Source organism: Colias eurytheme, chromosome 27, assembly GCF_061535395.1.
Source record: "Colias eurytheme isolate Ceu_HAF_F1 chromosome 27, ilColEury1 Martin Lab GWU primary, whole genome shotgun sequence".
In the NCBI taxonomy this organism is placed as follows: domain Eukaryota; kingdom Metazoa; phylum Arthropoda; class Insecta; order Lepidoptera; family Pieridae; genus Colias; species Colias eurytheme.
Genome location: NC_143006.1, coordinates 5445443 through 5470238, shown reverse-complemented (window position 1 = coordinate 5470238; position 24796 = coordinate 5445443). Strand labels below are relative to the sequence as shown.

Sequence of the window (24796 nt, the reverse complement as noted above, 5' to 3'; positions counted from 1 at the left end):
AATTTTATCTTTCTTGGCATTTAATTCTTTTTTTTATTCTATTCGAAGATCTAACGATAGTAAATGTTACCATACTGAATTGGCCTATCTTTCAGCTTAGCACACAAAAAAAATCAAGCATCTAGCGCAATAATTCACGTCACCATAAATAAAAATCTCATCGTACTCGGCGATAGATGAAAAATTGAAAAAAACGTCATAACTCCGAAAGTACGAAAAATCGCATAACATAAATGGGGGTGATTCGGATAGCCCTCTAAGTCCTCTACCTCCCAGCTTCAGTATATCACTACTTTTTGGGACACCCTGTATATCTACCTTCCTTTTTGGAAGATTTTTTTTTGCGCGTTGAAATTAACATTTCAAGGTCATGGCAATACCGTCACGTCATGGAGTAAAGCGACGATATTGGTATCATAAAAATATGTTTACAAATTGAAGAAATGTAGAAATTGTCATTTATTAATGTACACACAATACACACGACCCCTTCACTGAAAGGTGATCGACGGAAAATAGTCACAGTAAACAGATTACCAACAGTACAGAAACTATCTACAGAATGTTAGATGCTTCACCGGTAATCGAACCCTACGTTCTATTCTTATTTCTCACGCGTTGACTTAAGAGTTAAGACACATAAACGACATTTATGTAAATCGACAAGCCTAATTATTTAAGTCAATATTATGTAGTTTGAAGAACTAAATCGTTAAGTAATTTCTTGGTTTAAGTATTGACTATTGTTACTTATAGGTATATTCTTTTTTATCTGTTTGAGTAAAAATGCAAATGTTAAATGTCATTTTTTTTTCTTTTTTTCAAATTAATAGGTACTTAATGCATAAGGCATTGCAACTTGTATTTTGTACTTATCTTTTTCAATTATATTAACTTCTTATTATAAGTGTATGCAATCAATAATACATTAATAGATTAAATAAACAAAACATTTTACTAATCCATTCAATTTATTTATTATTAGGTAATTCATTAAACGAGCAAGAAACAACAATAATATTATGAATACTAACCATAATAAATTGGTCTTAAAATAATCATAATAATCATAATCACAAAGGAGAGATCAAACTACATAATATACCTACTGGTTAGGTGCCTACTTCAAATATATAATCCATACTAATATTATAAATGCGAAAGTAACTCTGTCTGTCTGTCTGTTACTCAATCACGCCTAAACTACTGACCCAATTTGCATGAAATTTGGTATGGAGATATTTTGATACCCGAGAAAGGACATAGGCTACTTATTATTGCGAAATATGAAGGTACCACGGGCGAAGCCGGGGCGGACCTCTAGTCTTTTATAAAAGTTAAATGAAGGACGCATATTATTATACATATAAACACATAACATAATATTAAATATTTATTTATAAAGCGTAAAAATTCTGAATTTATGTACAGTTTACCTAAATAATAATGTAGAAACAAACGAATCTATTCAATTAAAAAAAAAACAATTACCAACACCTGAGAATGGCTCAAATCTCAATTGATTTCGTTTATTTATAATAGGTACGTTCGATATTTTTTTTTGACTAAGTATTAGAAAAAAATATTTCCATAGCATAACCGCATTGTAACTATACCGAAAAGAACAATAAAAAGTAAAAACCTGTTCAAAGCCTTTAGGTACTCGATACTACCAATTTAGTAGGTAATATGACTTGTGATAAATTACTTAAATTAGTAACAACCATATAAATTACTCAATTATTATAAGTTACACAAGAATTAAGTAATTATATAAAATAGGTATGTTCTAATTATAATAAAAAAATACACCACCAAAACTCAACCCGCATCGCGTCTTACATACTAATCAATAAAACAATACATATGATAACCGTTTCAAATTAAGACTCCATTTTGTTAAATTATTTTAGTAACATCAATAATTGAAATTCCTTCGATTATTCTGCATGTCCTTGAGAATAACTAGTATCCACGCAAGTTGCCATGTATGAAACGTAAATAAAAAATAAAATAAAATACCTACCCATTTGTTGGCGACCTTAAAAACTCCAAGTTTTTATGTGAAAATCATTTACCGTCCAAATATTATAATATAAAATCTTATTAAATTTCCACACAAATCCCACTGCAAATTTCAATTTTGTTCACATTCGAATAGCGTTCGTTTTCCAAAAACTACAATTTAGATATCCTTCGAATAATATGCAAGTTATAAAAACTATTATTCACTAGTACGTCACTAGCAAACGTTATATTTCAAACAACACTGAGGATTCTATTTTTAAACAATTCGGTTTAGAAATGCAGATTAAATAACAGTATCGTGAAGTAATATTGATAATAATAATGTGTATTTAATGATAATAACGTAAGACGCGTTCGAAATTACATTAAAGAATGAATGAACTCCGCCCGAGCCAAAACATGTCCTAAAATACCAACTTGCAATGAAAGAAAAATAAATAACGCACGAATAATGAGGTCAAATACGAGCAGTAATATAAATACCACTCAAGTAATATGATAATTGATAAAAGAAGTTGCTAAAATGTATTATTAAAAATTAAATTGTTTAAAAATAGAACGCCACAAATTTAAAAACAAAATCAAGTTGGCACACAATTAAAAAAAAACACTTTCGATAGAACACAATTTTGGCTGTATAGCATGTTTCCATAGCCACTTGTCTCAAACACAGATTATTATACAGACGCGTTACAAAATGCCCGCGCTTTAGCGAGCGCGGCTGCCGCGCGAATGAGAGGCTTCACTGATCACTCAGTCTTCCCTTGCGTTGCATAGGACAGATGCGCATTAATTTCTAGACATTTTTAATACACTCCGCTTATAAATAGATCCATATTAATGGGTCTGGAAGAAATGTTATTACAACTTCATTCAATTAGTTTACCGAGTTTTTAATTGTGGTTTATGATTTTCTAGAAGTCTGCCCGTTTGTATTTTAGTAATTTTTTCATGTTCGTTTTATACTGTTGCATAACTTATATATTCGAGAAAAAGGTCATACTTTTGTGGCAAGCATAATATATTTTATAAAAGAAACTGCTTATTTAATTTCATTTTATTCTTTGAATCACATTAAAGCGTTAAAATATTTTATTTGCCATAGACAAAATAACATACAGACGTATCAAGGGCCTTATTTATACACAGCAATTTCTTCCAGACAAGAATACGTTTTCATCGCTATAATAATATGATAAATATAAAAGAGAAATAAAACATAAAAGTGAAATTAATAATAGCGTGTATGAGAAGAAAAATGTTTAATACATGGCTCATTAAAAAAAACAATGCTCGTTCGCGTTTCCAATATAATATAATTAGTGAAATGAGAAATTATTTCGTTACCAAGATACAGCGGATGAAATTTAATTTATTTTAATAGTTCCTAGAATATTGCGTTCGCATATATTCCTATACTAGCCGCTTGACCCGGTTCTGCCCGGTTTGTCTAAAACTCAATGGTCGCGCCAATATAAAAATATACGTAAATATATTTCTCGATATGAAAGTGGACTGTATTTAGATCTACGTGGTGTTAGTAAAGAGGGATAGACGGGATCATACGGCACGTACCTCGTCGGAGGGAGTAGCGTCCAGAACACACGCGCCGCCACGCGGTCCGGGTCCTCCAGCTCGCGGCGGGCAAGAACGGCGTCCAGTCCCACACTCCACACAAACACACACGCGGCGGTGAGCGCGACCAAGGGCCGGGGCACGGGATACCCCGGTGGTGTTACAAGGGCACAATGCCTGATGATCTAGAGAGCCTCGTGGAAGCTCTCCGGCGGTGGTTGAGTCCCGAACCTCGCGAAGGAACGGAGCGAACTCGACTGTCTCCAGCGACACGCACGTCGCGTTCACGTCTTATTGGACGTGTCACGTGGTTAGTGACCACGCGGTGATTGGTTGTGCTCGTATGTAGGGAAGGATGAAGGAACACACCACAAATAATAAACGTTTAATTTCTACATTTACTATTTTAATTATATTGGCGTTACCATATCCACCCGCCCTAAATGGGTCACCATTTAAAACCAATCATAAGATACAGCGAAAAACTATGACTCTAGGATCGCATAATGCGCGCGGGTTGATAAAAGTCCTAAGAGCCACGGCGGTAATATAAATAACAAGTTCTATGGCTCTAGGAGCGCAAAATGCGAGCGGGATAATAAAAAATCCTAAAAGTCACGGCGGAAATATAACTAACAAATTCTATGACTCTAGGATCGCGTAATGCGAGCGGGGTATATAAATTCCTAAAGTCACGGCGGTATTACAACTAACAAATTCTATGACTCTAGGATCGCGTAAAGCGAGCGGGGTATAAAAAATTCCTAAAGTCACGGCGGTATTATAACTAAGAAATTATAAACGAAAGCGGTGCAAAACTTAAAATTAAACTTAACTAACTGCGGTAATATACTAATGCGGTATAACTATTGTCTTGGAAGCGGACATAAACGAACGACCGGGCGAAGGTAAGTTCCCTTAGCGGTTCTAACTGTACAAACGCGCGCGACGTCGTACTCTGAAGGATGTACTTTCTCTACGACGGCTAAACGCCAGGTTAGGGGCGGTGTATTATAATTTATCACAACCACGACCGTTCCAGGAGTAATAGGTGTGGAAGGCGTATTCCATTTCTGCCTAACCTGCAAACCGTGTAAGTATTCCAATCTCCAACGTTTCCAAAACGACTGAACTAACTTGTCCAGTAGCGAATGCCTATCAAGCAAACTGACGTGATCAGATTTGACTCGAGGCGCGGGTAATGCTAGTAAAAGCGCGGTAATTAAAATAACACGAAACAAATGCGTTATGGTATTCATATATTTAATATGATAATAGTCAATGATCATGATAATTTTGTGATCATTGCGCGGTAATATCACTGGATGCTTATGTGCATATTCCAGGGCGGAATCGCTTAGACGTCCGATGAGGATAAGTCTGTTGCGAATAAAAGGCCTCAAGCGGTTGAGAGCCTGCGAATAAAATTTATAAAAGAGTATATTATAATACTCCTCTGCAAAATATTTATTTTGCAGGGCGGGAATAATTTTATTCTCAGCGAAATTAGGTTCCTCTACGGTCATCATAACACCGCGGCGGGTTAATAATATAAGGAACCTATAAATATAAAATACACGACGCGACGAGACGCGAAGGGCGGTATCGTATAAAGCGCAATGCTTTATAGGCGGGCACACAGTGTGTGCTAATAATTTTCGTTCGGGAATGTCTGCAATAGACTCACCATCGAGACTCCTAAGAGGCCATTCAGATGGGTCCGAACGAGCCCACTGGGGTCCGTGGAACCACAGAGGGTGCGGTACGAGATTTTGTGGCATAATGCCACGCGAAAGAACGTCAGCGGGAATTTCAATACCAGAAATATGGTAGAAATTATCTGATGGGATGTTATACACGACTGTGGGAGCAACGAAGCCCATCATGTCCCACAGGCGGGCGGCAATTGACAAGATGGAGTGCTTAGTGCACATCACATCGGCGGATGCGGTAATTTTAAAATAAAAACAATTATGAACAGTAGACCAATGCAGACCAAGTAATTTATGTTGCACGGTCTTATCAAACTCCACCGCGGAGGGTAAAAGTTTGTGCGAAGCGGGAAGATTATCTAACACATTTTTACTATTACTATTCCATTTAATAAGATCCCACTGAGCTCCCTTAAACAAATCGATGAGCTGCTTCGACGCGGAAACTGCTTCACATTCCGTGGGAATAGAGAAGGCGATATCATCCATATACAACGAGGAAGACGCAATGCCACTCGCGAGCGGATATTTCGCGCCGTCATCTTCTACGAGCTGTCTTACCGTGTTCAGTGCATGATAAGGACTAGACTTGATGCCGAAGCAAACTCGATTAAATTGATAAAGCAGCAGCGGATCCTGCGGGCTGAAACGATATAAAAAACATTGAAAACGACGATCAAACTCACGCACGAATATCTGCAGAAATTGTTGGCGGCAATCGGCGGTCATGGCAATCGCGTGGAGACGAAAACCTAAAATTATTGTAAACAAATTGCCTTGTAAATTCGGCCCAACATGCAGAAGGTCATTCAACGAACGCTGGCTTCCAGAAGTTGGCATGCTAGCATCTAAAACCATGCGCAGCTTAGTCGACGATTTATCCTCGCGCAGAACAGCGTGATGCGGTATAATATAAATAGGTGTAGGGTCACGCGGATCATACGGAGGCGCGGGTGAAATATAATTTTTCGTTAGATAATCTTTTATGACGTCATCATATGCCAACCTTAATTTAGGTGAAGCCTGTAGCTTTCTTTCGAGGCACATGAAACGCTTGCGGGCAATATTAAATGAGTCACCGAGAGTGTAGAAATCGTCCTTAAATGGAAGCGAAACAATATATCTACCACTCACGGGATCGCGGGTTGTAGTTAATTTATAATATTCTTCACATTCAACATCATCGGGATGTTGAACGGGCGGTGCGGTAGGAAGCTCCTCGAGCTCCCAGAAACGCCTGACTAACGAGTCAATAGCGGCGGTCTCTTGAACGTGACAACACGTCAAGGGCGGTTTATGTGTGTTAGGTATGGTGGGTACTGAACCCATTATTACATAGCCTAACACCGTGCGCAATGCAGCGGGCGCCGACGAGTCATGAGATGCATGAACTACGTCGGGGAGAAGCAGATGAGGGAACAGAGAAGCACCGATTAATAAATCGATTTTATTTGGTGTACCAAAACTCTCATCTGCGAGCGGTAAATGCGAAATATGCGATAAGACAGAAGTGTCTATAACAGCGGTAGGTAGTAAATCCGTAATAGACCGGGAGATACTGACACAAAATTTCGAGTCATTTGTAACAAGGATGGCGGTTCTACAGGGGTCTTAGTACGCAATGACAAAAAGAAAAATGATGGTGTGAACGCTGGTACCGGTGTCTTAGTCGCGTGGGCGTTTGTCGAACTCGTCGGAAAAATAGCGAAAGTCAAACGATTTGTAACACAAAAATTTTAGAATTTACCGATAGCCCATAAAAAAGTAGTAGGCGGTAGTGTCATGCCATACTTTTCCGGTGTGACTTACAGCCCGCCATACCGACGCGAATGTGTTGATTTAAATAAAACAATCATTCAACCATTTGTACCAGGCTAACTTTTGCACAGGTAACTATCGTCGTGCAGCCATTTACGAAAATCGCCATGCCATACTTTTCGGACGATTCCAAATGGTCGCCATACCGCCGAAAATCTGCAAAAAAAATTGATTTCGCCAAACTTTTTGTACCAGTATTGCATTTGGATTTTTGGAGAGTATTTGATAAAATGTGACCATTATTATATTTGCCATACTTCTAGTAGGGGGAAAAAGTGCTGTTATACTTGAAAACTTAATTTATTATTAATTTATATAAGTGAGGATTTCCAACACTTAGATCTTTGAAATTTTGTATTTATATTTGTTGATCCTCAAACTTACAGGAAAAATAAGTGCCATACTGTTACAAATCGTTTGACTTTCGCTATTTTCCGACGAGTTCGACTAACGCCCACGCGACTAAGCCGCCGGTACCAGCGTTCACGCCATCGTTTTTCTTTTTGTCATTGCGTACTAAGACCCCTGTAGAACCGCCATCCTGTTACAAATGACTCGAAATTTTGTGTCAGTATCTCCCGGTCTATAACATGATCAACAACTAGCGGAGAAATATTAAAAGATATGTTGTTGTCAAGACGCGAATAAAATTGTATATTTACGGAATTACTATTTATAATTTTTTCTGAACCACCGAACCCCTTAATAATAGTACGTTCGGTTTTCTGCGGTTTAATACCTAAACGTTCACAACATTCATTCGTAATGAAGTGACTTTGCGAAGCGGAATCTAAAAGCGCGCGAATAACAAGCCGTTCGCCTTTACAATTATAAGATACGACTTCAGCGGTTGATAATAAAATAGTACATTGTTTATTCGCGGGCGCGTTGCATTGAAATGCGTTATCAGTATCAGCTGTATAGCTAGCGGTACATAGCGCAATGTCGGAGCGGACGCACTCGCCCGACGCGGACGGCGCAGGCAACGGCGGTGTGCTGCGCGGCGGGGGGTGAGACGCAGGCGCGGGAATGGAAGATTCGCGTTTCAAATGTAACATCGTATGATGTTTTAATTTACAAATGCGGCAATTAAAATTAGACGAACAACTAGAAACTCGATGTTTTATACTGAGACAATTTATACACGCGTTTCTATCCTTTACGTATTTCAAACGTTCCTGCGGACTCATTTTGTGAAAACTTGAACATTTAAATAAATGTTGATGCGTTATATTTGTACAAAGACAACTATATGCGGAATCAGCGGTTGTTACGTAAGACTGATACGTCTTAGGCGGTGCGGAAGAAGTATTATTTAAACTGCGGTTATAATTATTCTTTCGAGGCGGTTTATTTATTCCCGAATTTGTGGAAGGATGAATGCGTTCTAATACCTTCGCACGAGTTTGAATAAATTGAACTAAGTTATCAAAAGTAGGCATTTCACTACCAAACTTAGTCTCGAAAGCGCGAACAGTATCTGAGTCTAACTTCTTCAACGCGATATGAACAATCATTAAATCTGTAATATTATCTAACTTTATATTCTGTAAGGCGCGCACTGCGCTAATAAAGTTATCAGTAAATAAATCAAAGTTTGTTGCGGACGGAGAAAGCAAAGGTTTAAAATCAAACATTTGATTTAAATACGCGGAAACTAACATACGTTTATCATCATATTTATTTTTTAAAGTTTGTAAAATTAAATTATAATTTTCAGCGGAGGGGGTTATACCAGCTATAACAGTTGTGGCCTTCCCCGTTAATTTACCTAGTAAATAATATAAACGCTCGGCATCTGTAAGGCCGGGATTGTTATGAACAACTGATTCAAAATTCGAAAGAAACAGCGGAAATGAGCGAATATCACCCGAAAATGGTACCAACTCGATAGGCGGCAATTTAGGCCTATTTTTATGCAAATTATTAATATCTCCGTGTGACGGACTTGGTTGCGAATATTGCGATTTAATTCTTATAACTCTGCTATATAAAGACTCGAATGCAACGAGGCTTTTATAATCAGGTTTCGCGGTAGGTGTTAATAATAATAAGCGAGTATTGTATTCGTCTAAACACTTTTCAAATCTTTCACGTAATGATTCTATCTGCGCGGACTCGTCAAGGAAACTTTCCATAAGCGAGGCGTTGTTATGAACGTTTAAAGACAAATCATACATTTGTTGCACCATTTCGAATATAACTTCGCGTTTAGCTAATAACATGGATAGCTGCGAATCATTTATATCTTCCGAATCATTAACATCCGAAGCGTCACTATCAGGTAACTTAGTCATTTTCTTAGGCGGCATTTTTAATAACAAAAGTATATATTCAAACAGAGAATGTTACAATACAAGTTACAATAACAAGTAATACGACTAAATAAAGTAGGTCAGCGACGCAAGCGTAATATGAACCGAGTATGAATTTTCAATATGGTCGGATTATAACAGCGGCTCGCGGAATGACCTAGATAACGTTATAAATTTCGAGCGCGGGTAGCGGATAAATAAATATGATGAAATATGTTCGATTTATAATGATTTTAGCGTTATAACTGCGGATAAACGATATGAATATAGTTTTAATTAACTATTTGGCTAAACTGTACATTATAGGGCGTGGAGTTGAGAGTCGTAATTTTTTTTGTGGTTAGCTATTGTCCTATGGAACCTAAATCTGAAATTTCACAGCGCGAAAACTTTTTGTTTTTGAGTCACGAATTTTTGAAAATCGGAAAATTTTACTCCATTTTATCTTTGAAATGCGAACTTACTGTTATGACAGTGTCAAATTGACCTACAGCGATTGTCAAACGCGTTTCATTTCAGGTAAAACATTTCTATCTAACAAAAAAAAAAAAATTATAATTTAAATTTTATTTATGAAATTTGTATATTTTTTAACAACAACATTAAAAATAATTATTATTAAGTATAGTTTTTGTAAAATAGATTAAATAAAATAAAATTATTAATATTCGCAATTTATAATTTAACAAAAATATTAATCGAAGTGTCTAGTAGTCCGCTAAACGGATGAATAAAATAAATTAGTCGTCCGATTACCGGATGAATAAAATAATTTAATCGTCCGATTATTCGGATTACTAGATAACCTTTTAACACTAAAGCTAGTTGGGTTGGACTAAAGCAAAGGGGGCGCAGGACTTTTGATGGAGTTGGTGTCATTTTAACACCTATTTATTATTGTTTTATCGTAAAGATAACGCTAATATAAGCATGTTTTATAGGAACAACTTTTCTCTAAAATCAAAAATGGCGGAGATATTCACCCTCAATTCGTTAGGTTAGGTTTAGGTTAGGTTAGCCTTTAGGTTAGGTTAGGTTAGGTTAGGTTTCTTAAAAAAAAAACTACACAGAAATAGGAGCCCCGCGAAGCGGGGCTCCGTCGACGCGCAAAAAAAATCAAGTTAGGTTAGGTTAGGTTTCTTAAAAAAAAAAACTACACAGAAATAGGAGCCCCGCGAAGCGGGGCTCCGTCGACGCGCAAAAAAAAATCTAGTTTAGGTTAGGTTAGCCGTTAGGTTAGGTTAGGTTAGGTTTCTTTAAAAAAAAAACTACACAGAAATAGGAGCCCCGCGAAGCGGGGCTCCGTCGAAACATGCTTATTTTAGCGTTTTGAATAAAAATTATGTATTTTATGATTCCTATACAATTTTCACTTTAGATCAAAAATTTTCTAAGTCCTTACTTTGCGCCCCCTTTGCTTTAGGCGGACCAAAACTTAATTTGTAAATATCTCGAAAACTATTAATTTTCGCGCCCCCCCCTTTACAGGGGAAGTTCCTAGTACCCACCCCCCCTCTCTCCACCCCCCACTACCCCCAAATTCCACGCCCTATAATGTACAGTTTTACCAACTATTTTAATAATAATATACGCGTAACTTAATGTTACGGGCGGAATAAAATATATTTTAAGCAAAAAATAATAGATGACGCAATGTCGATCTATGCGGTATATTATAGTTATTTCACAATGAATGTACTATTAAATCGCTTATTAGGGCCTACAATGAGTATCCTAATAAGGGCGGGTTTAAAATATATTTTATATGAATAGTAGAAGACGCATTGTCGTTCTATTATATGCGGTATATTAAATAGTATTTCGCATTGAAGATACTACTACTTAATCGCTTATTAGGTCCTACACAATGAGTATCCTAATAAGGGCGGTGGAATCATCAGGTATTATCCTGCTCGAAGTGACCACTCTATGGTTACTATCCGGGTCGAAGGTACCACTCAATGGTCGCGCCAATATAAAAATATACGTAAATATATTTCTCGATATGAAAGTGGACTGTATTTAGATCTACGTGGTGTTAGCAAAGAGGGATAGACAGGATACACACGGCACGTACCTCGTCGGAGGGAGTAGCGTCCAGAACACACGCGCCGCGCCGCCACGCGGTCAGGGTCCTCCAGCTCGCGGCGGGCAAGAACGGCGTCCAGTCCCACACTCCACACAAACACACACGCGGCGGTGAGCGCGACCAAGGGCCGGGGCACGGGATACCCCGGTGATATTACAAGGGCACAATGCCTGATGATCTAGAGAGCCTCGTGGAAGCTCTCCGGCGGTGGTTGAGTCCCGAACCTCGCGAAGGAACGGAGCGAACTCGACTGTCTCCAGCGACACGCACGTCGCGTTCACGTCTTATTGGACGTGTCACGTGGTTAGTGACCACGCGGTGATTGGTTGTGCTCGTATGTAGGGAAGGATGAAGGAACACACCACAAATAATAAACGTTTAATTTCTACATTTACTATTTTAATTATATTGGCGTTACCACTAATAAATTATGTACTAAAACATTCCTCGAAAATAAGTCTATCTATTAAGAACAACACATCAAAATCCGTTGCATATTTTTTAAGATTTAGCTTACATAGGGACGGACAGACAGCCATAGCAACTTTGTTTTAAACTAGGTATGTAGTACTAGCATTTTACATTTTTACATTTTTTTTAAATATATACATATATATTTAAAGAAAGCTATTCTTTTTACGAAAAGGAAGTCAATAAAGACATAATATTTAACCGCACTTGGAGAGGTTAATTAATTTAAACCTAATTAATACTTACTTAACTAATCACTAATGAACATAATTAACGGAGCGTTATCTGTCACTGAGTTCGAACTCAAATCTGAGTATTGCTTAAGTAATGATTTAACAAGTGCAAGTTGAAAATAATTTGGAAAATCCAAAAGTGCACGCCTCATAATCTTTTTTTAATAATTATTTATTAATTATTATTTTTGTTTATTTAATAACAATTAAACCACATCGAATCAGACCCTGAAAAATTCCTGCGCATACTCAAGCGTAAGAGAAAAAAATAATTTGGAAAATCCAAAAGTGCACGCCTCATAATCTTTTTTTAATAATTATTTATTAATTATTATTTTTGTTTATTTAATAACAATTAAACCTCATCGAATCAGACCCTGAAAAATGAAAGGGTTCTATTCCTGAGCATACTCAAGCGTAAGAGAAAAAAAAAGACTCGATTAGTAAAGTATTTCGGTCGCTATCGTGTTAACAAGAAAAAGGATCCGCACATACAGACACACGGACGTCCAAGACAGAACTTTTTTAAACTGTTTTTTAACTAGTTTAAATAACAAAAATGACATCAAAAATATCATGAACGTTAAAAATAGTGTTTTTTCTTAATATGTGTGTGTATGTATTATCTTACAAGTGCAATGTATGATACATAAAGACATTTTAAGTTTGAAAAATCAGATGTTTTGCGCGAAGTGACAGTAGTACCCACCTCAACGCTTCGCTTATGAGGCGTGCAATGCTTATATATAAAAATGAATTGCAAAATGTGTTGGTAAGCGCATAACTCGAGAACGGCTGAACCGATTTCGATAATTCTTTTTTTATTATATTCCTTGAAGTACGAGGATGGTTTTTATGTAGAGAAAACGTAAATATGTACCACGGGCGAAGCCGGGGCGGTCCGCTAGTTTAATAAAAAAGTGATAATACGATTTTTGCTAGTCATAAATTCTTAATCTATCTATTTTAAGAAATTCATCATTATTAATGCAGCCCTTTCTAGCATCATAGGAGGTCGAGGCCCGTGTCCCAGCAGTTGGAACGTATATGGACTGATGATGATGATGATTTACTTAATTTCTCTCTGCGCAACCGGTTGTCTGGAAGAAATCTCTATTTAGCGATAAGGCCGCCGTTTGTTACAATGTATCTTAGATTAAGTCTCAATGTGTAATTTTTTCAGAGCAATAAAGTATAAATAAATAATTAAATGATGATGATGATGATGATGTACATCACTATGCAGTTACACAAATTTAGTTTCTTTTACTGTTAGTGTTTTATCTCAATAGTCTCTATTTACAAAATTAGTAATTACAGGGAACTTGATACAGATCAATAAAAAGGTTTTGCTATAATGAATACAGGATAGCTGCGATCGCAACGCATCTAAGCTCTATGGTTCACGTACTTTCATCTGAATCAGGTAGACTAGAACTAGCCCGCGGCTTCGCTTACATAAAACTAGTAGTAAACTAGCAACCTAATTATTTAAGTCCAAACGTATGGATAAAATTTGCATTTTCATTAAATTTCCATTTCATTTTCATTTCATTCCATTTTCATTTCATTTTCATTTCATTTTCATTTCATTTCATTTTCATTTCATTTTCATGTCATTTTCATATCATTTTCATTTCATTTTCATTTCATTTTCATTTCATTTTCATTCGAAAACTATCTGTGTCGTGACTCGTGTGTACTCATACCAATCGGTTCATAGGTTTCGGCATCAAGAAGAGACAGACAGTCGGCTACTTTTGCATCGATAATAATTAATAATATCAGTTAGGATCTATTTTGAAATTTGAATTCTATATAGATAAATGAATGAATGAATGAAAATACTTTATTTGGACCAAAAACAAGGAAACAACAAAAAAAAAACACATACAAACAAACACGTACAAAAAGGCGGCCTTATCGCTAAAGCAGCGATCTCTTCCAGGCAGGATAAATATAAAATGCAAGTGTTTTAAATATAATTTAAATTATAATAGGATTTTATAAATTTTATAAACTAAGTACTTAAGTAGTAAGTACCTGTACTTTTGCCAGAAATTCGGAACGCGCCGCGTCAGTAGAAAAAGAAACCTATTGTCGTCTGACGTCTCTTTCACTCGTACGCTATTAGAGCGAGAGGAATACAATCTCGTATTACCATGTAAAGCAGTGTATGGTGTAAAATTAATAATGTGTAAAAATAATTAAACTACATAATTTATCTATACACTTAGTCACTGGCCCCGGGTTCGCTTGGGAAAAAAAGAGCGCGTGTGCCGAGCACAAGTGTCAGAAGTGAAAAGACTTTGGCAAGATTCAAGGATACCAAAATCGTCTCCTTACTCCATGACGTGACGGTATTTCCATGACGCGACCTTGTAATTTTCAAATACATCTACATAGTTATATTAGTATTATATTATTAAAATTCTCTTATATATATAAAATTCTCGTGTAACAATGTTAGTCTGCATACTCCTCCGAAACGGGTGGACCGATACTCATGAAATTTTCTGTGCATATCGGGTAAGTCTGAGAATCGGCCAACATCTATTGCACGCCTCATAAGCGAAGCGTTGAGGTGGGTACTACTGTCACTTCGCGCAAAACATCTGATTTTTCAAACTTAAAATGTCTTTATGTATCATACATTGCACTTGTAAGATAATACATACACACACATATTAAGAAAAAACACTATTTTTAACGTTCATGATATTTTTGATGTCATTTTTGTTATTTAAACTAGTTAAAAAACAGTTTAAAAAAGTTCTGTCTTGGACGTCCGTGTGTCTGTATGTGCGGATCCCTTTTCTTGTTAACACGATAGCGACCGAAATACTTTACTAATCGAGTCTTTTTTTTTCTCTTACGCTTGAGTATGCTCAGGAATAGAACCCTTTCATTTTTCAGGGTCTGATTCGATGTGGTTTAATTGTTATTAAATAAACAAAAATAATAATTAATAAATATTTATTTAAAAAAATTATGAGGCGTGCACTTTTGGATTTTCCAAATTATTTTTCATATGTACCACGGGCGAAGCCGGGGCGGACCGCTAGTCTGTATATATCTTTCTTTCTTTCAACCTTTCTTTTGTCGCTCTTGGCCTTCATTTCTCTTAAAGGTCAAAGGGATTATCTTGCTCCCTGAGCCAGAGCCCAAATGCTATATTAGTCTCCACCGGGAATCGAACTCGGGTCAATGCAAATGCATATTACCACTGTACTTGGAAGGAAGAATTACTTACTGATATTATTAAGAAGACTTTTAATAATTATTTAGTCTATAAAAATGATACATCCTTACTAATATTATAAATGCGAAAGTAACTCTGTCTGTCTGTTACTCAATCACGCCTAAACTACTGAACCAATTTGCATGAAATTTGGTATGGAGATATTTTGATACCCGAGAATAGACATAGGCTACCTTTTATTGCGAAATATGTACCACGGGCGAAGCCGGGGCGGACCACTAGTATACCATATAACTAGACTTTAGCTTTTACGCCAATCATTTTTCAATCTAACCTTTTTTAAATACTATCCGTCTAAAAAGTAAAAACCTTGAAATTTCTGAACCGTGTGCGAGACGGACTCGCACTTGGCCGGTTTATTCACATCTGTATTGCCATAACGTTCGTTGCAGTGATTTAGATTTTATTTTATTGAAATTATTTATTTTAATGACTAATTATAAAAATAAAATTTTGTCCAGTTACTCAGAAATAATAAATTTTCTAAAGATCAATAGTTATAAATGTTTTATTCTAAATTAAATTATACATATAATGTTAATAAGTAATAATATTTTAATATTTCCACTATAAATAGATAATTTTAGCCTAGAAATGTAGATATTAATTATTTTTAAGCTTCTTTAGAAAAGTAATTTTAATTAAAATATCTAATCACATAAACTATCACCCGCAAACAATTCGTTGCAGTAGTTATGTAAAAAATAACCAACATCCTAACAATATTAAAACAGTGAGAAATCTTATTTCCCTAACCTTATTTATAACAAAGAGCAAAGAGGTTAGATAAATTATAAAAAATAAAAACATTTTGCATCCATTATGACTATCAAAGGTTATTTAAAACTGTACATATTAAAATTATAAATAAAAAAAACGCGCGAACTACGCTGCCGCCATCTTGTTCAGCGCAAACTAGCAAGTTTCGCACGCAATAATAATTTGCTTTGTAAATTGACCTATTCAACAAATAATAATTATATTAAAATAATTTATACGTACTTAGCCTAAAATAAACAAATATTTTTGTAAAAATAAAACTACAAATTTTATATCACGACTAGTTGCTTATCAATTTAAATTACATGACTATTTAATTATATAATATATTGTATGAACAAACAAGGTTAAACCATAGGACATAGTACACCCATCTACGAATACGATAGAATAATATCAAAACCGATTCCAAAATCTACAGCAAGATTACGTATCTTTTAAATAAATTATACTATAACGACAATGTTCGTTAATACAACGTACATTGCAGTTTCAATATGATATTGTTCAAATATCACATAGAACAAATACGCAATGGATATTCGACCGCTTTATTTAGTCGTAAATATGATATCGCAGAACTGCTTCGGGCTGGTGCGGCCCCTTGCGTCGATTGAGTCACGAATACCGCATATACCAATGCATTCTCACAAATAATTCACGACACGACTCCTTTGTGTTAATACATTACTACGCCAACTAGAGAGCGCGGCTACTTCACATATACAAAACCAGCAATGTATGTTTATCATAATTTTGTATCCACGTTGAGTACAAAGCGTATTGACACGATATTACATAATTATTATGTTGAAGTTTTTTTTGTCAAGAGCTCATATTGATATGAATATATAGGTACATTTGTAACGATGTTACGTTTCTAAGGAGTATAGACAATTGTTTTGTTTTTGTCTAATGTTATAATGGTTAAACGCGGCTTGAAGTATGACTGTTCGATTTATAAATTTTTAACAATTTCGAACCAGTTCTACAGATTGAAAAAATTAAATTTCGAACATAGAACGTTGGATAAATCAATTTTGGAATTTTTCGTACATTCTGGAATATTTTTGTTACACGTGGAAAAACAATAATAAATATGTAAGCGTTTACGAACGAAGTATGCGGCAAAAGTGAACAAGAATATAATACTGCAGTAGAATAATAATACAGTAAGCATTTATATAGTAATCTAATTAGAATTACTTGATATTTCCAACGTCGTTTCTAAACGTTGCGTCACTGTGAAAAATTGTATTCTCGTTTCATTTTTGGACGAAGCTTAGAACTTGTGAGTCACAAATCACAATTAAATGTATAAGATACCTATAATAGTGTTAAAACAGGCTTTTTACCTTAATTAGGTTGATACCGTGATGTTTTTCGAGAATATTTTTTGTTGAATACTATTTTGTGTAGGCATGATATTGAGAATGAGATGACAATAACAAAATATTTTTTTTAATTATTAATTTGTTTGTTAAATAATAAATATAAATACATAATATAGGGTATTTATAGTACTATACTTATGTATCAATATTTTCATAAAATACAAAACAATACATTTTAAAATATTATGCAATAATGAACCAGTTTTATTTGTTCCATTGATCTCGTTAATTAATATGATTTCTTTGTTTTTGTTACATTTGCATTATTAAATATAATATTTTATTAAATATGAAATATGAATGATTAATAACATACCAGCATAATAAAATACAAGTCTGCGAAGTGCGGATATAAAAGTACGATTAAAATTTAACCAATGTATATCAAATCGTTTTTTTAATATTATTCACACTCAAAAGCAAATATTAATTATTTTCACAGAATAATATACTTATTGGAGAAAAATAACAAGTATGAAAAAAAAAATACAAATTAAAATATTTTTGTTTGTTTATTACTGAGTGGAAAATAACCGTCAATTTAATTCACTAAATTCTAAATTCAGACTTTTTTTCTATTATGTTAAACTAGCGACCCGCCCCGGCTTCGCACGGGTGCAATGCTGATACTAAAAACACTACAGAAAAACTGTGAACGTTGTATATAAAAATTATAAACATAGCGGCCCGCTCCGGCTTCGCACGGTAATAGATAGAAAGCCGGGCCGCGGTCGGCCGGTACCGCCGCAAACGCTACGTCCCGCAATTGCACGCCTCATAAGCGAAGCGTTGAGGTGGGTACTACTGTCACTTCGCGCAAAACATCTGATTTTTCAAACTTAAAATGTCTTTATGTATCATACATTGCACTTGTAAGATAATACATACACACACATATTAAGAAAAAACACTATTTTTAACGTTCATGATATTTTTGATGTCATTTTTGTTATTTAAACTAGTTAAAAAACAGTTTAAAAAAGTTCTGTCTTGGACGTCCGTGTGTCTGTATGTGCGGATCCTTTTTCTTGTTAACACGATAGCGACCGAAATACTTTACTAATCGAGTCTTTTTTTTTCTCTTACGCTTGAGTATGCTCAGGAATAGAACCCTTTCATTTTTCAGGGTCTGATTCGATGTGGTTTAATTGTTATTAAATAAACAAAAATAATAATTAATAAATATTTATTAAAAAAAAATTATGAGGCGTGCACTTTTGGATTTTCCAAATTATTTTTAAATCTGTAATAAGTATCTTCGAAAATATTTACTTAAATCATACGGTGTAAAAGGCCATATAGATCTATATTAAATGAACAATGCATTCAAGGTATTTAATTGCTTAAGGATTAATGCTGTATTTTTTAAAATCGCATCGAAAATTAGCCATTATTTGTCGTAAAAAGTAAATGACAAAAAAAGTTATTGTGGGTTATCCATAAGAGATAGACATAATATACTATCGCGGACTTTTCTGTAGACCTTTTCAATATGTATAATACTTAGTACATTATTTTGATAAAACTCGTAGGGTTTAGCCTGCGTTTGCAATGTAAGCGGAAAAAATGTAATTTTTTACGACCTCACATTAGAAACCTCAAAAATAACAGTACTTCTCCACTATTTAATGGATGTTATTATAAATATAAACCTTCCTCTTGAATCACTCTATCTATTAAAAAAAACCGTATCAAAATCCGTTGCGTAGTTTCAAAGATTTAAGCGTACAAAGGGACATAGGGACATAGGGACATAGGGACAGGGAAAGCGACTTTGTTTTATACTATGTAGTGATAGTGATATATAAAATAAATAATAATAAATACTTGGTATTGTAATTAATATTAAAAATGTTAGTTTTACTACATAGGTAGTCTAATTTACTATTTTTATAAAATTCATAAGCCAAGTAATAAGCGAAGGATCAAGTTTTTAGACCATGAAAAAAAATATATTGCTCAATACTACACGTAAAAAATGTATAAAACCAAAAAAGGAACTAAACTTAACTGATAAATAAAAACAATCTAACATATCTAACACTTTCTTTTTTAAGGGGGATAAATTAATTATTATTTATTACCTATCCATTGATTTTATTGATTGATTTGTAAATTTTATATGAATAATCCTGATTGGCAGGGGACTGACACAGGTAATACGTACGTATGTACTGAAAATAAAAACATACTAAAAACATAGATACATACTTCATTCTCATCACATTATGAAAATTGAGGGTAGATTCGATGTTATTTTACTGAAGTATTAGCTGGATCGATAATATAATTGAATGGTCTTTAATTATACATACTTACTTAATCTACACTAATATTATAAAGAGGAAAACTTTGTTTGTTTGTTTGATTGTAATGAATAGGCTCATAAACTACTGGACCGATTTTAAAAATTCTTTCACCATTCGAAAGCTACATTATCCACGAGTAATATAGGCTATAATATATCATCATGCTAAGACCAACAGGAGCGGAGTAATGCGGGTGAAACCGCGCGGCACAGCTAGTAACAAATAAATTATGTACACAGTAACAAGAAAAGCCTCAGTACCTTTCATCTTTAACGTGACTTAAGTTTCCTCATTTCTGTTCCACACAAAAATTTGTATCAACTTTGAACAAGTGTCGAAATCTTCACCGTTGAAAAGAAATGACAACGTGACGTAAGCAATCAAGCTGTTTCCTTATACGAACAAATTGACTCATAGGCCTACACCACAACAATTATTTTTATTGTTATAACTATATGAATGAATGAAATGAATGAACATTCTTAATTAAAATAATATACAGAAAATAAACAAAAGATACCTATAATATATATTTAACTAGTGGTCCGCCCCGGCTTCGCCCGTGGTACATATTTCGCAATAAAAGGTAGCCTATGTCCTTTCTCGGGTATCAAAATATCTCCATACCAAATTTCATGCAAATTGGTTCAGTACTTTAGGCGTGATTGAGTAACAGACAGACAGACAGAGTTACTTTTGCATTTATAATATTAGTATGGATTTAGTGGTGAGCCAGCCTCGGACTTTGAATCGATCGGCGAAGGAAAACATCCTGATGAAACCGACATGTCGAAGAATCAAAAGTTCGACGACACGTGTCATCCGCCAACTTGGCCAGCGTGATGGATGGCCTGTACCCTCATAGGAGGCCCGTGTCCCAGCAGTGGGAACGTAAATGGGCTGATGATGATGATGACATCAAAACCGGTGCTAGAACCCTCCAAAATACCGAGATATAAAGTAGTATATAATCCAGACTAAAATCTATCTCAGTACCAAATTATACATATATGTATAGATTTGATAAGCTGTTTTGCGTGATAGAGTTACAAACGGAGTCACGTTTATAATATTAGTAAGATTATTGCAAATACAATAATCATAGAGATATTCAATCACTAAATAGTATAAAACAAAGTCGCTTTCTCCATCCCTGTATGCCTAAATCTTTAAAACTACGAAACAGATTTTGATGCGGGTTTTTTAATACATAAAATTCAAGACGAGTTAGACAAGGTCTTAGTATATATAACTTATTAGCTTTTATAAAAAGCGGGCGAAGCCGCGGGCGGAAAGCTAGTAGGTACATATTATATAACACCAAGTAGCGAAGATGTAACATCTGGTAATATTTTAAAAATATAAAAAATACATGTAAATATGCATTAAGTACACACACACACACATTTCAATTTGCCATTGCAATTGTCATCATGGGCATTGCAGTTGCAGAAATCAAGTGACATACGTACCGATTAGTACCGCGAAAGTCAGCAAATAACTTTTCAGTCTCCTACAGAGATCACGAGATCAACTCATGCCTGCAGTTCCAAAGTTATTTTTGCATCCTTGTTTATAATTTATGTTGAAGTATAATTTCTTAATAACACCGTTTAAACATTTGTTTTCCCACGTGTAGAATGCAATGAATTTAATCATATTTTAAATTGTTTTATTTAAATATGCTTAATAAAATTAAAATGTGTGTGCCTGCAGCCTGAGCAACATAATCTTTTTGTGATTAAGCTCTTTAAATAAAGATAAAAAGTTATTTTCAAGTAAAACATTAAAAACAGACTTTTGCAACTGATAAACCGTGGTATTTGGATTTTTCTGCGGACGAAGCTAAAATAAATTATCAGCACTGTACATTTTTAAGTGAAAGTGGAATGCAGAAACTGAACGCTCGCCTTTGTCTAATCGAAGCGAAGCCATTCAATATACAAAAATATCAAATTCCGTCTCAAACATTTATTTAATCAAGTTTAGCACTATTTAGTATTTAATATTATAAGGAATTCTATTGTTAAAGCGTTTACCCTGCTTGTTATTTTTCTTACTGTGGTCATAAAAATATGTATCACCTATATTTTGGGTGTAAGTCGGTTTAAACGTGTACATATAAAATGTTATTAAATATGTAATGTGACAATACAGAAAGTTTATCAGTCTTCCTAAAGTGATGTCTTAGTGAGTTTCTAGAATTTAAATTTATGAGTACGGTAATTCGTCAGTCCCCTGTCTATCAGTCAGTGTCGAATGCAATAATATGCTGGTGTGCTATTCCTAATACTTTTTACTATTATAAGCTGAGATTTGTTCACCAGGGTATTGACCTCATTACCCTGGTGTCAAGACTCAAGGTTATAGTTATATCTGGATACAGTATTGAACCTATTTGGAAGTTTGTTCAAATTTAGTAATCTACATCTTTACAGAGTGACATAGGCACTTTTTCACGAAAGGACAAGGGGCTGTGTTTAATAATAATTTTACCATTATTTTTTTCAATTATTAAATTTAAATTCAAATTCCAACTGTTAAATTCTAACATATTATGTACTTAGACAGCATTTTCATTATAGAAGAAATATCAAGATAACTATCAAATTCAACAGACTTTCACATATTTTATATTATGTAGTATACATAATACACTATACAGTATATGTATCACTTAAATTGATCGATCGTATTCATAACTATTATTTATTTTTTTAAATGTCTTTTCTAACTTATAGCAATAAGGTTTTGGGGGAAAATTATTGAAAACTTGCCAAGAAAAGTACCCTAGTTCTTTATAAAGATTAGAATTTAGTCTGCACGCTCCGTAATATTATAAATTGAACTTCATATTTTATTAAAGAAATAACAACAAAATACTGTCAAAAACAAAACGGCTTGACTGATTTTTAATGTTTTTTTGAAGTGAAAACTTCTTTAGCGGCGTTGGGTATAAAATCTTAAACTCGCGTCAGGACACGTGGCCTGATCGAAAAAGCGTAAGACGGATGTTTTTTTTTTTAGCCCTTATATTCCACGCGTAAGACGGATACAATTCCAAAACGTTAATTATCAAGTTTTCACTTCTGCCGGCACTCCCGGAGTGCAACCCGTCTTATTTTTTTTATTGTCATTATAAATTAATTATGTGTTAATTAATATAATATGTATTCAATAGGCCGCGTTTTTCTCAGCAAAGGCACGTCCAAGAAGAGCGAGCTGCCTCGCGCGGAAAATGTCTTCAATTTTGTATAGGTACGTAGCTATATACATATATTGGGATTTCCATATGTGAATATGTTTCTAAAATAAATTAAAAAACACATGACGTAGCAATAAAATGAATTTTCCTGTTCTTTCGGTGCGTTAGATAATTAAATTCTATATAATTTTCATAGAGCTGTAGTTACTTTTGATTATTATCATAAACCAGAAATGTGCCGCACCATTGCGATTTGCGTCGTGATAGATGGCCAAACTAACAAAGAAATTTCCTAGTATTTATGATTTTTTAATAGCCATTTTATAGGCCATTATTAATTAATCTTTATGTATAAAAATGAATCGCAAAATGTGTTGGTAAGCGCATAACTCGAGAACGGCTGAACCGATTTCGATAATTCTTTTTTTATTATATTCCTGGAAGTACGAGGATGGTTCTTATGTAGAGAAAACGTAAACATGTACCACGGGCGAAGCCGGGGCGAACCGCTAGTAATATATAATTATTATATTTTTATTTGAATTATTTACGAAATTAAGCCACAATTAAGCGTTATTGTACGAATTTATTACTTATAAAATTTTACTGTTACGGAAAAATGATGCAAGGTGCATTTTTTATTCTTGTTAGAATATAACCATATAATTTATTTATCTACTCATAACTAATAAGTAGTAGGTAAATAATTAAATTTGCAGGATATCAAATAATTATTCATTTAAATTTTAAAATTATTATGAATAACTAATTTATCCATTTAATCTTTAAAAATAAATATACTATCATAATTATTATGTAACCATTCCATAAACAACAAGAATAAATGAAAAAATATAAAAAATATTTTTTTTTTATTATGTATAAAAATATGTACGTGACAAAAGACCACGTACACACTAAGACACAAATTAATACCTACATAACGGGTATTTCCTCAGCCCGCGTGTAAATCTATTATCATTATTTTACTTCCTTTCACTTCAAATTACTGTGCGGATTTCAGAACGTTTACATCACTATACTTAATATTTTTTTTATTTGTAAAAAAATTGTAGCTCTCGAATTGTCTATGATATTCGAATTTCAAAATATTCGCTCATGTTTAAAATTTAAATAATATTCGAATTTCAAAATATTTGCTTTATGGATTTTATAATTGTACTGCAAGATGACGCTACATTACACCGCAAAGATAACTAGGCACCATATTGTTATGTATACCTACTTGTTATCGGCCGATAAATTATATTTGTAGCGCGTACGAATCATGCCGCATAACTCCAAAACGGAAAAACAATCGATTATATTTTCTCACAACAACCTTGCAATATTGACCTGTACAATTATTATAGAAAATGAATTTCAAATTTAGATAACAAAATGGCCGCTATAAAAATTTCATAAAGTGCAAACAGCACGTGTTTTTACTTAGCGCACACGTTAATTCGAACTAGGTACGTTTCGAAAGCATCCCGACCGAACAAAGAGCACGCAAGTCGAACGCGCCGTGCAACCCGACCGGTTGCGCGTGTCGCCGGCACCGCACGCGCTGCCCGCGCCAACATACATCCGCAAATGGGCAAG

At 34.4% G+C, this 24796-nt stretch overlaps 2 protein-coding genes across 3 annotated transcripts in view; both read right to left on the bottom strand.

Annotated features, from left to right (window-relative positions):
- LOC149896914 (uncharacterized) overlaps positions 1-24796 on the bottom strand; it is a 43274-nt gene that overhangs the window by 18151 nt on the left and 327 nt on the right. Inside the window, exon 1 of one of the 2 annotated variants that reach the window (XM_090117116.1) lies at positions 2027-2184. The exons of the other annotated variant lie outside the window; for it this stretch is intronic. Within the exon in view, the coding sequence (XP_089973242.1) occupies positions 2027-2030 (4 nt within the window). The 5' untranslated portion in view covers positions 2031-2184. Of the gene's footprint in view, positions 1-2026; positions 2185-24796 lie in introns of those variants that run through there. 2 annotated transcript variants of the gene reach the window in all.
- On the bottom strand, positions 3577-6649 carry LOC149896915 (uncharacterized). The gene has a single exon (XM_090117330.1). It carries the CDS (start codon positions 6642-6644, stop codon positions 4470-4472), a length of 2175 nt encoding a protein of 724 aa, XP_089973456.1. The 5' UTR covers positions 6645-6649; the 3' UTR covers positions 3577-4469.